General features: G+C 42.4%; 1 protein-coding gene and 1 long non-coding RNA gene across 2 annotated transcripts; one reads left to right on the top strand and one right to left on the bottom strand.

Annotated features, from left to right (window-relative positions):
• The first annotated feature begins 4,170 nt into the window (after positions 1 to 4,170).
• LOC143712792 (uncharacterized) lies at positions 4,171 to 4,633 on the top strand. Its single transcript, XR_013195087.1, has 3 exons — positions 4,171 to 4,274; positions 4,367 to 4,408; positions 4,478 to 4,633. It is a non-coding gene; the product is annotated as an uncharacterized LOC143712792 (long non-coding RNA).
• A 4,709-nt stretch (positions 4,634 to 9,342) lies between these two features.
• Positions 9,343 to 12,891, bottom strand: LOC143712790 (uncharacterized). The gene is made up of 5 exons (XM_077204796.1): positions 12,846 to 12,891; positions 11,505 to 12,735; positions 10,317 to 11,365; positions 10,119 to 10,191; positions 9,343 to 10,001 (listed from the first exon to the last, which is right to left on the bottom strand). The coding sequence occupies exons 2-3, from the start codon at positions 12,128 to 12,130 to the stop codon at positions 10,933 to 10,935; spliced, it is 1,059 nt and encodes a 352-aa protein (XP_077060911.1). The 5' UTR covers positions 12,131 to 12,735; positions 12,846 to 12,891; the 3' UTR covers positions 9,343 to 10,001; positions 10,119 to 10,191; positions 10,317 to 10,932.
• Between the last annotated feature and the right edge of the window lie 1,801 nt (positions 12,892 to 14,692).

Here is a 14,692-nt window from a genome sequence, read left to right as displayed (position 1 = left end):
TTTATCCTCTAAAAGTTAAGAAGGTGAAAGATCCTTTGCATTTTTCTTTTAGGGAATATTAGCGTAACATGCTAATAGTTTGTGATGTGTTGGTAACAAGGAAGTTTAACAAGATTTGATCTGTGTTAACAATTATACCCTGTGTTGATCAGAGAAGTTTATTTTTTCAAGAACAAACTAGGTGTATTGATAAGTTAAATGAACAAAACAAACAATTGCAGACTCAAGTGTCCTGTTTCAAGACAAAGGTGAGCCATAACAAGGCCTCAACCAAATGTGACTCAGAAGACCAACAGTCAGATGAAACTTATCCTGACTTACAAGCATTCTTTGAAACAGATGTAGACATCCCATCACTAACTGATAAGCCCGTAGATTCAGTAAAGGTATGTGTCGCAAGAAGATCTCAGGGAATTGAGAGAACTGAAAGTGTTCCTCCCAACTCTTCTGTTGTCCAAAACCAAACTGTTGCCAAAGCACTCGGACCTAGAGACATAGAAAGACTATCCTAAAGCTTACCTTCAGTACGCACAGATTTTTCTGAATTCAGAAGGGCATTGATCAGTAAAATGCGTCTTTACGACATGTCGTTGGCAGAAGTCACACAGCTGATGTCACAAATTCTAACTGAATCTGAATTCAACAGTTTTGAGTCTGCTGTTACTTATGAACTACAACATGCCAGAAAAGATGAATTGAGAGAGGGAGTTCTGGAGGCATTAAAGAACATTGTTGGACCAAACATGGACTGGTCAAAGATCACTAGTTGTGTACAGAAGAAACATGAGAATGTTAGTGAATACACTGAAAGATTTTGTCAGTCAGCAGCAGCATACAGTGGTATAGCTGACACGTCAGAGAAGGTGCTAGAAGATAATGGTCCCCTAGTTCGCACATGGTTTGATAGTCTGTTGTCAGAACATAGAAAAGCATTGCCTTTCTTAGACTTAACATGGTCCACTAGAACCATACAAAACAACTTAGACAGTTTGGCTGCATGGGAAAGAGACTCTGATGTCAAGGAAAGAGTAAAAATTGCAACAGCATCCTTTAAGGTCAACACAGAGAATCAACAGAAACGCAAATGTCCTAAGAGAGAGGGCAGTAGTTGTTATTATTGTGGTAAACATGGACATTGGGGAAAAGAGTGTAGGAAAAACAAAAAGAACTTTAAACAAGTTAACAATGTTACTCAGCTCCTACTCAGTCTGCTTGCTACTCTGAAACAGCCCCTCCCCACATCATTAAACTGGGGCAGCTGGTTGACGTGTTAACCATTTGGGCAGTGAGTGCTTAATTTCCCCACTAACTTGCAACAGAGATAAAAGACTTCTGTTTTTGTTTAATAGAACAAAAGGAAAGTGACTATCTCACCCTTCCTTTTGGGAACACTGGTTAAGTAGACTCACAGCCTTAAATGTTATTTTACAGCACAGGCCTTTCATCATTAATAGTGTTAGGTCAGACTGTAAACGTAAAAAAAGCCCTCATGCAGTGTCCACAATAATGCCAAATATTGTCTTACAGCGTGCACCTGTCACAAATCCGTCCTCATGTATGATGTCTGCTATGACTGAAGTTTTGTTAGAGGATGAAGGAGAAATTACTCATGATTGTGTTACGCTTACATATACACCTATGAGTGAAGTAAAAGAAAAAGGTAACAGACGAGCAGGTTATGCAGTAATGTCCACCACGGAAGTGTTAGCTTCAGGACGTCTTCTAGATAATTTTTCAGCTCAAGCTGCAGAACTAGTAGCCCTAACAAGTGCATGCACGCTAGCTTCAGGATCAGTTGGTAATATCTACACAGATTCCAGATATGCTTTTGGGGTAATTCATGATTTTGGTGTCATTTGGCAAACCAGGCAGTTTCTAACTTCGGCGGGATCCCCCATTAAGCATGCTGAATTAGTGAAAGATCTAATGTTTTCCATGAAACTTCCAAAGAAATTAGCAGTGATCAAAGTGAAAGCACATCTCACAACTAATACTACGGAAGCTAAAGGTAATGCTCTTGCTGATATGGCAGCTAAACAGGCTTGTTTCCATGCAACTGTACAAGTGTGTTCAGGTAGTGCAGCACAGAAGAAAATAATGCCTCCCGAATCAATAATTGATCTGTACAAAGACGTTTCCTCCATTAGAACCAACGTGACATGGGCCACATCAAGTGATGTTGATTACAGCAGCTGCAGTATTGTGTCAGGGAAGGAAAACCTGGACTCATGTGTCACACTGTAAGGTTGTTCCTGCTCCAACAGGGATAGGATAGGACACGAACCAGTGAGGAGCCGAGGGAAGAACCGATTGCAACAGGCGTTGGGGGCCAACCCTTCGGTGAAGAATCCCTCATAGGCCTTCCCATCCATTAATCCATCCTCACCTCACTGCGTTCTTTAGGTGTCATAATGTAAGGATCCCTTAACTGGACTGCTATTTTCCTCCTGGTCGGCAGGTGGCGCTTCTCACCTGACTCCTGCTGAACACTACTTCTCATTATGCCTGATGTATCACACCTGTGTCTTGCCCTATTTAAGTGTGTTTGTGCCATGCTTGATTGTTCAGTCTTGAGCCTATGTTACCAGTTGCAAGCCAGCCTGTTAATGTTTAAGTTTATATCGTTGGACCCTTGTGTCTGTTTTTCTTTTACTGTTTCTTGGAAGCCCGGCTTCCTTTGTTTTGTTGTACTTTATCAGTAAAGATTGTCGTTCGTTGAAGATCTACGACTCCTTGCTTTTTGACCACCTCTGCTCTTGGATTCATCCATTGGGGAGTTAGCTCAATCTGTTAACTCTGTGACTTTGAACACAAGAGACCCGGGTTCTATCCCCACCTTGAACAGCCTCGTTACAGCAAGACTGAACCATATTATGAATCCAGCAGAGGAGAGTTCACCACCCTCTAATGTGGATCGCATTCTGTCTGCCATTTCAGGGCAAGCTGCAGCCATTCAGCAACATATTGCACAAAAGTAGAATTAAGAAAGCCAGGATAAAAGACCAGTCCCGGCTTGTCCTAGTTTAATCAGTGCATCCTGGCTTAATCCGTTGCGCGTTTGCTGAGCCAGGATGAGAACGCGCGGATATGTCAAGCCAGGTGTATATAGTTTTGATAAATGCACGTTCACGGCATTCTTTAAAAGATCACGAAATCGATCACAGAATCACCGATCCGAAAATGGACAAAACGCGTGCGGCATACTTTTCGCCTAATGAGCAACAGCTTCTTATGGAAACGTATGAAGAAGTGAAACATATAATATGTAAAAAAGGCAATACAGCTGCTGTAATAAAACAAAGAGAGAATGCATGGCAAACAATAGCGGACCAATTGAATGCGTAAGTAGTCCAAATAACCAGTGCTTCACTGAAACCCTCATAATTACAATTCAAGGAGTTACTTGTCATTTTCAAAAATAATTGTATACTTTGCCTTAAATGTGACCAGTGAACATGCATTTAACATGAAGAATAATTGCAAACACTTACCCACTATGTGTATCTATTTAGTTTATTTTATGTCTATTATCTCTTTAATCTTTTTACTCTTATCTATTTGTATGTAGGTTTTGTTTTTAATTGATTTGATGTAATCTATAATCAGATATTTTGCTCTATTTTTATCCATCTAATCTATTTTATCATTTGTATCTATTCCTCTTAAAGAACAAACATGTCTGGCCAAAAAAGGACTTGGCAGCAAGTCAAGATTAAATACAAGAATATTTTGCAGGCTGGTAAGTGACTTGTTTGCGGAGAACATAGGTGACATGTTTGCTGACATTTTATTGTCTGTGCTGATTTTAGCAATAAAAAAAAAAAGTCATATATCTGGTACGGGGGGTGGCCCTCCAACCCAAGACTTCACCCCAGCAGAGGAGCTGGCCCTGGACCTAAATAAAGGGAAGCCAGTGATTGAAGGGATCCAGGGAGGGACATCCACTGACTCTGGCCCAGCAAGGGATACTGGCCTCTTCATACAAAGTACATTATTGCCATACAACTGCACATGGAAAATATTGAAATCCATATATATTTTGTTTTGTAAACTGTGTGACTTTGCCTTATAGTGGCTGGTAGCACCCTTACACTTTTGGAGCCAACAGACTATGATTTGCCGGTGAGTACTCTTTATTAAATCATAGGCTTTGCATGTCCTGTCAAAAAATATCAATACAAGTATTGAAATGGCAGAGGGAAGCCACATCTACAGCAGTGGAGTGCACTTCTGCCGATGATGAGACCGTGTCGCTGGACTCCAGAAGGCTCGAGGTATTTTGTGAAAATAGACAAATTTTTTTATAAGTTCATAATAGATAAGAAGTCAGGGAAGTGGTACTAATAGAAAATATTATTTGTTACAGGATCCTGACATTGGGCAACCTGATAAGCAGCCTGGTAACATAGTGCGTATTGCCTAAAGTAAATTTACATTATGCCAAAATTCTGCTATGCTAACTAAAAGGTCTTCACAGAATTCACAAACTGTCAGATATCTCTACACAACCCATCTAAAGAGACAGATCGAGCTGACAGAAGTCAAGATTGATGTGAACAAAAGAAAGCTGCAGGACATGGACCTTGAGATGCAAATTAAACACAAGACACTGAGGAAACTAGAACTGGAAATCTAGAAAGAGAAGTAAGTGACTTCAGTTCATACTGTAACCATGACTGTAACATAATGTATTAATCATTATATTTTTTTTCTCTCCAAAGCTCCAAGCTGACAAGTGATAACAGCAAAATAATAAAAGAAAAATATTCCAAAACCATTGTGGTCTTGTAACTTTTTTTTATGAATGTCAAGTATACACTTTATATTTATTGATCCAGTGAAGTGGAACTAGAATTTGGGAAGATAACCACAGTGTGTGCTGCTGATTCCAAATAAAATGCATGTACACATGAAAAAGTTATATAGCCTGCATTATCCTTTATTAAGGGATGGGCTAAATCAAAACTAAATTAACTGAAATAATTTGCAATGTATTGTTCTCTAACAAGTCTTCCATTTCTGTTATCTGGGAATATGGCAGCATTGTCCCAATTAACATCCAAAGCAACTCTGGGAGCCCTTTCTTTTCTTAGGCTGGCAATATTGTGCAGCACTGTGCAGGCAACAGTCACATCACATGCTCTGTCTGGGGAGACCCTCAGGTGGTGCAGGCACTGAAATCGTGATTTCAGGAGGCCGAAGGTCATTTCAATTCGAGCCCTGGTTTTGGCATGGGCATGGTTGTAAGCTTGCTGTGCTGGGGTTTGGGGGTCTGTAAGGGGAGTCATCAGAAATGTCTCACAGGCATAGCCTTTGTCCCCCAGCAGCACACCAGAGAACTCACCTGCGAATACAAAACATAATTCTTACAAGTACTGTACCCTTGATGTTCAAGGTGCTTAAAAAAATGGGGTGGCTTACCTAGAGAGAGTCTCTGGTAAATTCTACTTGCCCGAAAGATTCTGGAGTCATGGACTGAGCCAGGCCACTTTGTCTTTAAATTTGTGATAAGGCAGTCAGCATCACAGATCATCTGTAAAAATATATAGCCTATTAAGGTCATTTAATGCACAGAATAATTATGTAGCTGACAGTAACCATAACTCATTCTTACCTGAACATTGACACTGTGGAAGGATTTCCTGTTAACATAATCTCCCTCATGTGCCCCTGAGGGGCGTTGGATACGAATATGGGTGCAATCCACTGTACCAATTACATTAGGAAAAGCTGTAACACAAAATAATGAGTGTCATACTGTGACTATGCTAATGTAACATTTTGTAGTAATCTGTTATTATTCGTGTAACCTGCAATCTTGTAGAACTCCTCCTTGATGTGGATGAATCTTCTGTGACCAGGGAAGGTGATAAATATGTGCACAAGAGATTTCAATGCCAGACTTACATTTCTTATTGTGCGGCAAATAGTGGCTTTATTGAGGTTTTCTGCATCACCGACAGAATACAGAAACATGCCACTTGCAAAGAATCGCAGTGCTACGCAGACCATCTGTGGGACAATGAGAGCATGGCTCCGTGCTGTCTTGTGCTGTATGTTTGGACCCAGCAGCCTACACAAATATCTGATGCCATCACCTGAGAATCTGTACCTCTCAGTCAGATATTCGTCTGAAAAGGCCAATGGGTCTGCCCTATCTCGGAAGACTCTTTCATGCCTGAATGCTCGTCTGAGTATTAAAACTTCCTCATCAACTACATCATCCAACAAAGGACAAGCCATTGTGAATAGGAAACACACAAATCTTTAGTCTATATATACTACATATTGACCTCGTTACGGACTTAATTGAAACCACATTTGCAACTTCATGAGCCATTTCTTATTATCTCATCAACTGCAAAAAATTTTTTTTCTCATTCAACAGTACATTTCTACTCTATACTTGCATATATAGATATACATAGTCTATATTCTATTTATCATATTGTATAGTATAGTTATTTTGCACTGTGTTGGCATTCATTGTGGACAGCAAAGTAATAATTGCTCAGGAAAATCTGCTTTCCTCACTGGGTGTATGACAATAAACGCTTTAAATCTCGAATAATATATATATATTCATCAAACCTCTGACAGTGAAATGAACAGCAGTTTTCAATAATAACTAAAATAACAGTACGCATACTTAGATGAATGACAGTGTATCTAGTATTTTAATGCAGGACCATGAAGTGACTAAAACACATTTATATCTAGTAGGATTTAGGGAGGAACTAGCCGATAAATCACTAGGATTAATCTTAGCCTGGTTGTTAGCCTGCTCCGGAGCAGGCTAGCTGCAAAGTGTAAATCTCCATAGTAACTTAATGTAGATTAATTTAGCCTCCCTTCATGCAACCAAGTAAGGGCTAAATTCAGCCAGGATAACTGGAAAATCCCAGCTTAATCCCTTATCTTGCTTTTGTGCAATACCCCCCAGATCCTTACTGATATTCTTCAACGTTTAAATCTTCAGACTCCAGGCCCTTCAGCTCAAGAATCTCAGCCGACACATGGTAATCCTTCTCAAGCAGTGGTAGTTTCCCTGTCAGAACCCAAATTACCAGCACCGGAACGATTTGATGGCAGTCCTGAGAAGTGTCGGGGGTTTGTCACCCAATGCACCCTAGTATTTCAACTACAACCTGGCAGCTTCCCCACAGAGAGCAGCAAGGTTGCTTACATCATTACCCTTCTTACTGGCAAGGCTTTAGACTGGGCCTCGGCTTTGTGGGACCAACATGCACCACTCACTGCAAACAGTAACAGCTTCATTGCTGAAATGAAGAAAGTCTTCCAACATCCGGCCTGCACAGGTGATGTGGACTACCGTTTGCTTCGACTCTCTCAAGGCACTCGAAGTGTGGCGGAGTTCGCCATTGAGTTTCGTACCCTAGCTTCAGAGAGTGGATGGGACCAGCGAGCCTTGAGGGCCACATTCCACCAGGCCTTGTCTCCAGAACTCAAGGATGAGTTAGCATTTAGAGACCCTTCTCCGGATTTGGAATCCCTAATCGAGGTGGCTATCTGAGTAGATCATCGTATCCGAGAAGGACAACAGGAACGACGTTGGGACACCAGTGCGTATCGTCCTCAGGTATCTTCCAATACTGTTGAACCACTCTGGAAACCCAGTGATCTGGAGGAGCCCATGCAGCTGGGTAGAACTAGATTAACCCAGACAGAAAGGGATCGACGGATGAGAGAGCGACGCTGTCTGTACTGTGGAAAGTCTGGTCATTTCCGATCCAACTGTCCTGAACTGTCGGGAAAAGCCAGTTCTCCTCCAGGAAAGGGGGAACTGGAACGAAAGTAGATATCTTCCCTCATCCTGCAACCTCTGGAGTTACGATCCAAGCCACCATCTTCCACGACAACCAGAATCACCAGCTTAGTGCTGCTGGGAACTTTTTGGACCAAGATGTAGCCAGACGTTTGGGCATCCCATCCGTGCTCCTCCAGAAACCTCTAACCATCACGGCTCTTGATGGCAGACCTCTGGGGTCGGGACAGGTTAGTCACTGCACTTCGCTTATTCAGTTTGAAATTGGGAGTCACAAGGAACTAATACAGTTTTTTTCTCATCCAGTCACCAGAACTCCCCTTAGTTCTTGGGTTTCCATGGCTAACTTTTCACAACCCAAATATTGACTGGTCAAGAGGTGTAGTTAAAGGTTGGGGATCTAACTGTTGTGTTTCTGCTCTTTCTTTTTGCCGTTCTACTGAGATACTGGAGGTAAACCCAGGGCCATTGTCGACACTCTCCAGGTGGCCCGCCAATCTCAATCCAGACATGTCTAACCTTCAAGGGCTACCTTTTTCTCAGGTCAAATCTGACACCACAAAGTGCCCAGCTTTTCATCCCGGTTTTTCTTTGTTGAACAGCCTCGTTACACATAATTAAGAAATAGGGAAAGAGGGAACAAAAATAGCAGACTCAGAAAAGTTTACAACCCTAGTGTTTGAACAAATACTGCTCCACTGTCTAGCAGAATCAGAAAAAGTTCACAATCCTAGTGTTTGAACAAATACTGCTCTCCTGTCTTTTGTTTTCTTTCTTACTCTGTGCAGATACCACTGATGACTTCCCGAGACCCATACGCACTGACCTCGTCATCTGCGTATGAAGCCACAAGAAAACCTCAAGAAACAACTTGACCCACTTCCGAGCCAACTATCACAAAAGGATAAAGAAAAGAAAAAGAAAAAAATACACAACGCAGAGACTCACATACGAAACCTTCAGTCATCCTTCAACATGATCAAGATTGTCGTACCAGTAACATGACAGACACTCTCGCTTCGCACAAGATAATGATCTTACAGAACAGAGTGGCCTTGGATTCAACACAAGGAGGAGCCTGCACCATCATCGGACCTGGTGCAACCATGCTGCACCAGGTTAATGGATCCAACAGAGAACTTGAACAAAATCCAACAAGACATTCTTGATCTTTCAGCAAAATTACACCAGATGACAAGATAATTCTTCATGGTTCGGAAACTTGATTGGGAAACCCTGGCTGTGGATAAAGGAAATAGTAATTATGTTGTTGTTTGTTATACTGGCGTACTATCTATGCGTCCACAGTATGGTGTTTCATTCAACATATGAATTACGCCTCTCACAAGAAAATCACCGTGGACTATTACCTGTAGGAACGTCATGGACCCTAAAATTGCATGTTTGTTTCTGTGTCAGCATGCAATTGCAGAAAAGCAAACATAGAACACGCATTATGTGCCTGTAACGATCACAAGTTACAAGAATGAATTTTTAATTGTTTAAATTTGTATATAATGTGAGAGTTATTTAGAATTCTCAAAGGGGGAAATGTAGGATTACAAATTTATTTAAATGTTTTAATTTAGGTTCAACAGTATTTTAACTGAGAAAGTGCACACACTGTTTTCCATTTTTGAGGCAATCAAGGTTTTGGACATTAACCTCTTGTCACATCTCAAAGGTCAGGTCAAAAGGTTTTGTTGATTGGCTGATTGGATTAGCATCTCAAGGCTCTGAGTTACACTGTTACCTGATGAAATCAGGTAACCAGCTGAATCATGTACTTTCCTTTACATGTTTTGTTCAAGAGTCCCCTCCACTATGAAATTAATCCCACCCCCTTAAAATGTATGTAAACTGCAATGTAAAGTTCCCTTAGACTAGACTTGATTGAGATGACTACAGCGACGAAATAAAGAACTTATACCTCAACAATCTCCTGGTCTGCAACTCTATCTTTTCTACACTTGAGAAGAAAAAGTTCACAACAGATCCCTGGAGGCAGCCTGCACGAGGGCAGCATACTCCGCATCCACTTGGGTGAGAAGGTCTTTCTGCCTATGGTACTTTGCCAGAAGGCCAACAATGGAATCCCTCATGGGCTGTGTCCACCGAAAATGGTCTAGGAAAAAAAGTATACCCCCTGCCTTGATGGAACCTGTGCGAGCAGCTCGTGGAGAGGGAGCAAAGGGCAGTGGTGGTGTCATCTCATCTAAAAGAGAGGAAAAGGGACAGAATAAGTAAATCATTTTCACCTTTATCTCTAAAATATATGTAGTATTCATATAAATAAGGAATAATTAAGGGATGAAGATGTGAGCTGAATCACCTTTTACACTGGTGGGCTGTGCAGGCTGGATCATTGTTTCTGAGCCAGGAGAAGCCACACCAAAGATGTCATCCTGGAGCATAGAGTAATTAATTTGGGTTAGAATCAGTAATTACATATTAGATTTGGATTATAGTGAATGGGGATGTTTGTAAGTACAACAGTCAAGTTTAGCTGAGCAAAGTGTTCCCCCCTCACCTCCTCAGTTGTGTCATCAGGTGGGAATATCTCACTGAGAGCAGATGGCTGTGAGGACTGATGCTCTCCCTCCTCTGCAACAGGTACCTTCTGGGACTTGTGCTTGTCCCAGTCCAGGGGGACAGGACGACAACATACTGCAGTCCAAACCTTTCTCCGGTGTCTGTGTGTGAGATAATTAAGGCAGGGTACTTGGCCTGGCCTGTCACCATGTCTGATGGCTTGTTCAGTTCCATGATCAGCACAGGATCAAAAACTGCAGGCAGCTTCACTCCAGGCTGCTTCAGGTCCACAAGGCGCTTGAAATTCCAGCGAGCCACTCCAATCATGCCCAGCGCCTGGATAAGTTCTGTGGATACCTGAGTGCCTGTGACCCATCTCGCCTGATGAAAATGGAATCCCTCCTGCTGAGAGGTGCCTCTCACAGGGATCCACACGGGTACAGCTGCCGCCTCCCCCTTCACATGGTTCAGCTGGACCGTTCCAGCATGCCTATAGAGGATCCCCTCTTCAATCTCTGGGTCACTCAGGCAGCCTCTGAGGATGTGGTATCGCTGAATCCTCCATACCTTCAACATCGATGGTTTGAACAGTGGCCCACCATCAGGATCTCATTCTAAAAAGAATCTTGGAGAACTCTCTCCACTCTCTCCAGCAGCTCTTTGGGGTGTGGGACCCTAGTGCGACAGTGCTCCCTGATATGCTTCTTTGTTGGATTTGCAGGCACTATCCCACAGAAGACATAAGCCTGCTTCAGTCTCTGTAGGTCCATCTGGTCCACAACACTAAAAGCTGCTGACAGAAACTTGCAGAAAGCACTGTGCAGTGGATGGTGCTCTGAAGTACACTCTCTGGAGAACCACCGCATGCAGTGGAACAAGTCCAGCTTGATGTTGATGTTGCTATTATATTCTTTGCGGGAGGCACAGGTGTCGATGAGATGCCCAGAGTTTGCCTCAGTCACTATAGCCTCAGTGGTCTTCCAAGAATCCCAGAGGAGGTGCTCCTGGGGATCAGGGTTTGGGATCCTGAAGGCAGCACAGCAATCACTGTTCCACACACAAAGAGAAGTATATTTAAAATATTAAACATTCAAATAAATAGGATACATGTATTTGCTATACTATATTTTGTTTACTTTACAAATATAATATAGGTGGGAAGGAAAATGTGATGGCTGGTTCTTACCGGTCAAGCCACTGATAGTTGGCTTTTGGCAGTTCTGCAAAAATGTAACGACAGGACAGCCCAGCATTTATTGGCTGCAGGGATTTATCACTTTCAGACTGCAGCATCACCCAGGACAAGATTATCCAGTTTTCATTCATCACAGCGTATGACGACATAGTACCTGATGCAAGCACAACCTTCCGGGCCACCTTGCGGGTATGGTCAGCCCTTAATATTTGTCCAAATGTGGCTTTAAGGAGCAAATTGATTGTGCTCTCCTGCCTATGGTACTCCTGAATGAGGCAGTCAACCAAGTAGTGGGGTGAGACTGTTACTCCACACCAGCCGACCACATCACCATACTCACCAAATGGAGCAGGAGTATTTGTTGCTCTTAGTGCCCCTGTGATGGTCTGCTGACCATAAAGTCCACTGTCTCCATCCAGCACATTCTTAACAGTGGACAGGTAAGCCAGGTGTGCACGCTCATACCTGAGGTTGAGAGCTTCGTTCAACTGATTGGCCATATCATTGGGAGACTTTGCTGTGCGCCGCAACTCGTCCATCACAGTCTTACATATGGCCTTCTTGTGCATACGAAAAGCTGGAAAAATGTTGCAGAATCGACTTGGCAGTATGTCCATCCATTGAGGTTTGTCTGCATACCATTACTTTTTACAGACTTTACAGCTGAGCCGAGAGGCCAGCATGTAGTACTGGCTGCTTGTACCAATAATGACACGGGGTCATCCAACTCCTGATGAGACAACGTGAGGATTCGGACAGCCGTTCAGACATGGCAGAGTGTAGTTGTTGCGGACTCTTTCCATAATGGAGTGCTCTGGTTTCCAAATGAAGAATGGATGAAGTTGAAAGTATTTCGGTGATGGCAACTTATAGACAGCATCAATAAGCTCAGGCTGAGGTGGGTAACACCACAAGGAGATCATGTTCATTGGATGTCTCACCGGTCTAGAGCCTGGCCACAGTCCCAAGGCTTCCATTTCTGTTTTCATCCAGATTCTCTGCTGGTGAGAGCAGTTCCATTGGCTTACATCCTGCTCATAGCCTGGCAGTGGTGGAAGTGCTGGCTTCTCCTCCATCTGAGTTGGGGGGTGCCCAGCAGAGACTGCAGGGAGTGCTGTGGGTGGAGTAAAGGCTGCAAGGAGTCCCGACTGGACAGCAGTTGCAGGGGGGCCTGAGGGAGGAGTAGAGGCTATAGATTCTGCAGAGGTCACTGGGAGGAGGGCTGCAGGATGACATGGTTGACATTAGTCATAGATGAGCATTATATTTGTTAAATATGTTAAATGTGTTTTAAATTTTATTAAGTAAAATTATGTTACATTAAGTCCTTACATTGACAGAGCATGGTTTCCTGCACTGGTCTCAAAGGCGATGTGGTCTCAAGCGTTTGTCCAACCAGTTGTCACATTTTCAAAACTCTAAATACAATAAAGCTATACCTCCCAACAAAATTATGGATTGTTTTTGTAGTACTTACAATTGTTAACACACACCATCCCACAATAGCAAAAACAATATTCCAAACCTTAGATACAGTATAAAAACCTCTGCTTCTGCAATAGTAACAGTTCAAAAACAATATATCTCAGCTGATAATAAACAAACAATTGAATAATTGACACAGCTGATTTATGTTGGGTAAATTGGGCCAACCATAGCTGATTCCAGTCTGGCTTAGACTCAGTGGCAGGGGTTATTTTTTCCTATTACATTGACACTTATACAGTAAAAGGAGGACTTTGAGGAGTGATGTTTTTGGACACATAAACAGAAAAAGACAAACACTGTAATGTCTGGATGAGGAAGAGTAAGACCAAGGGGCCCAGGGAGAAGGTGCAGTGAGAGATGCAGTGAGAGGTGCAGTGAGAGATGCAGTGAGAGATGCAGTGAGAGGTGCAGTGAGAGATGCAGTGAGAGGTGCAGTGAGAGGTGCAGTGAGAGGCGCAGTGAGAGATGCAGTGTGAGATGCAGTGAGAGGTGCATTGTGAGAGGTGCAGTGAGAGGTGCATTGTGAGATGCAGTGAGATGTGCAGTGAGAGATGCAGTGAGAGATGCAGTGAGAGGTGCAGTGAAAGGTGCATTGTGAGATGCAGTGAGAGGTGCAGTGAGAGATGCAGTGAGAGGTGCAGTGAGAGATGCAGTGAGAGGTGCAGTGAGAGATGCAGTGAGAGGTGCAGTGAGAGATGCAGTGAGAGGTGCAGTGAGAGGAGCAGGGAGAAGAGCAGGCTCAAGGAGAGGGCAAGGTTGAGGTGTAAGAATGTGTGGTGGTGGCATTCCAAGGGCTGGAAGAACAGTAGTCAGTGATGAAATTGTCCATTCATTGACCATGTAATCAACCATGGTCTTTCACTAAGAGAGGCTGGTAAACAGTAAATGAAAAAAAAAACTGATTTGCTTTTTACTGGAATAGCCTGGCAAGATAATAGTGAAGTGAAGTGATCATTGTGAAGATAATTAAACTTTCAAGCATTTATAACATAAACAGACACAATGACATATAAAACCCTTTACTGTTAAAGTTCAGTACACACCAAACTACACACAGATGTGAAAAATGTAAAGCACTGCTACGTGCCTTCTGCTTGTTCAGTGTACAGTGGTGTGTACAGGAGTCACATGTACATTTATATGCACAAATACACTGTATATACAGTATGTATGCACAATTGATCTGAATCTTGAATTGAACTGAATCAATACTGAAGTGACTTGAGCTGAATAATGTCACAATTGGCTTGTTAGAGCTGCTTTACAGCAGAATTTGTCTCGAATTTGTTACCGAAGCTGCTGTGAAAATCCATACTGTAGCTTGTATGTATATATTCAGTATATATATATATATAGCAAAGCGCAGAAACAATGTAACATGCCAAACATTTACCATCTTGAATAACGCTGTATAAAAATGTAATGATGTTTCATGGAAATGAATGCAGTTTGATAGAGCATGTATGTATATGTATGTGGTTCTCACTCAGTTGGTCTGGAATTTTAGATGAAAATGTGGGTAGCATCATCCTCCCCAATTCTTCACCTTCCTCCACTTCTATGGAAAAAGAACAAACCAAAGATTGGTATGAAAGGATGGAATTATAAATATCATCAACTGTTGTTTATTCAGGGAAAATTGACTGAGCATTAAGCTCTTTTACAGCAATACTCCACATTCATACGGGTGT

This window comes from Siphateles boraxobius, unplaced genomic scaffold (assembly GCF_051911475.1).
Source record: "Siphateles boraxobius isolate OS27281-9 unplaced genomic scaffold, OSU_SipBor_1 51, whole genome shotgun sequence".
NCBI classification, from domain to species: Eukaryota; Metazoa; Chordata; class Actinopteri; order Cypriniformes; family Leuciscidae; genus Siphateles; species Siphateles boraxobius.
This window is presented reverse-complemented; position numbering and strand designations above follow the sequence as displayed.

What these genes read in the sequence shown, in the direction of transcription:
- LOC143712790 (XM_077204796.1), bottom strand. Translation starts at nt 12,130, where the DNA reads ATGGACATACTGCCAAGTCGATTCTGCAACATTTTTCCAGCTTTTCGT. An exon ending in AACTATCAGTGGCTTGACCG is followed by an intron (nt 11,366 to 11,504) that starts GTAAGAACCAGC and finishes TGTGTGGAACAG; the next exon opens with TGATTGCTGTGCTGCCTTCA.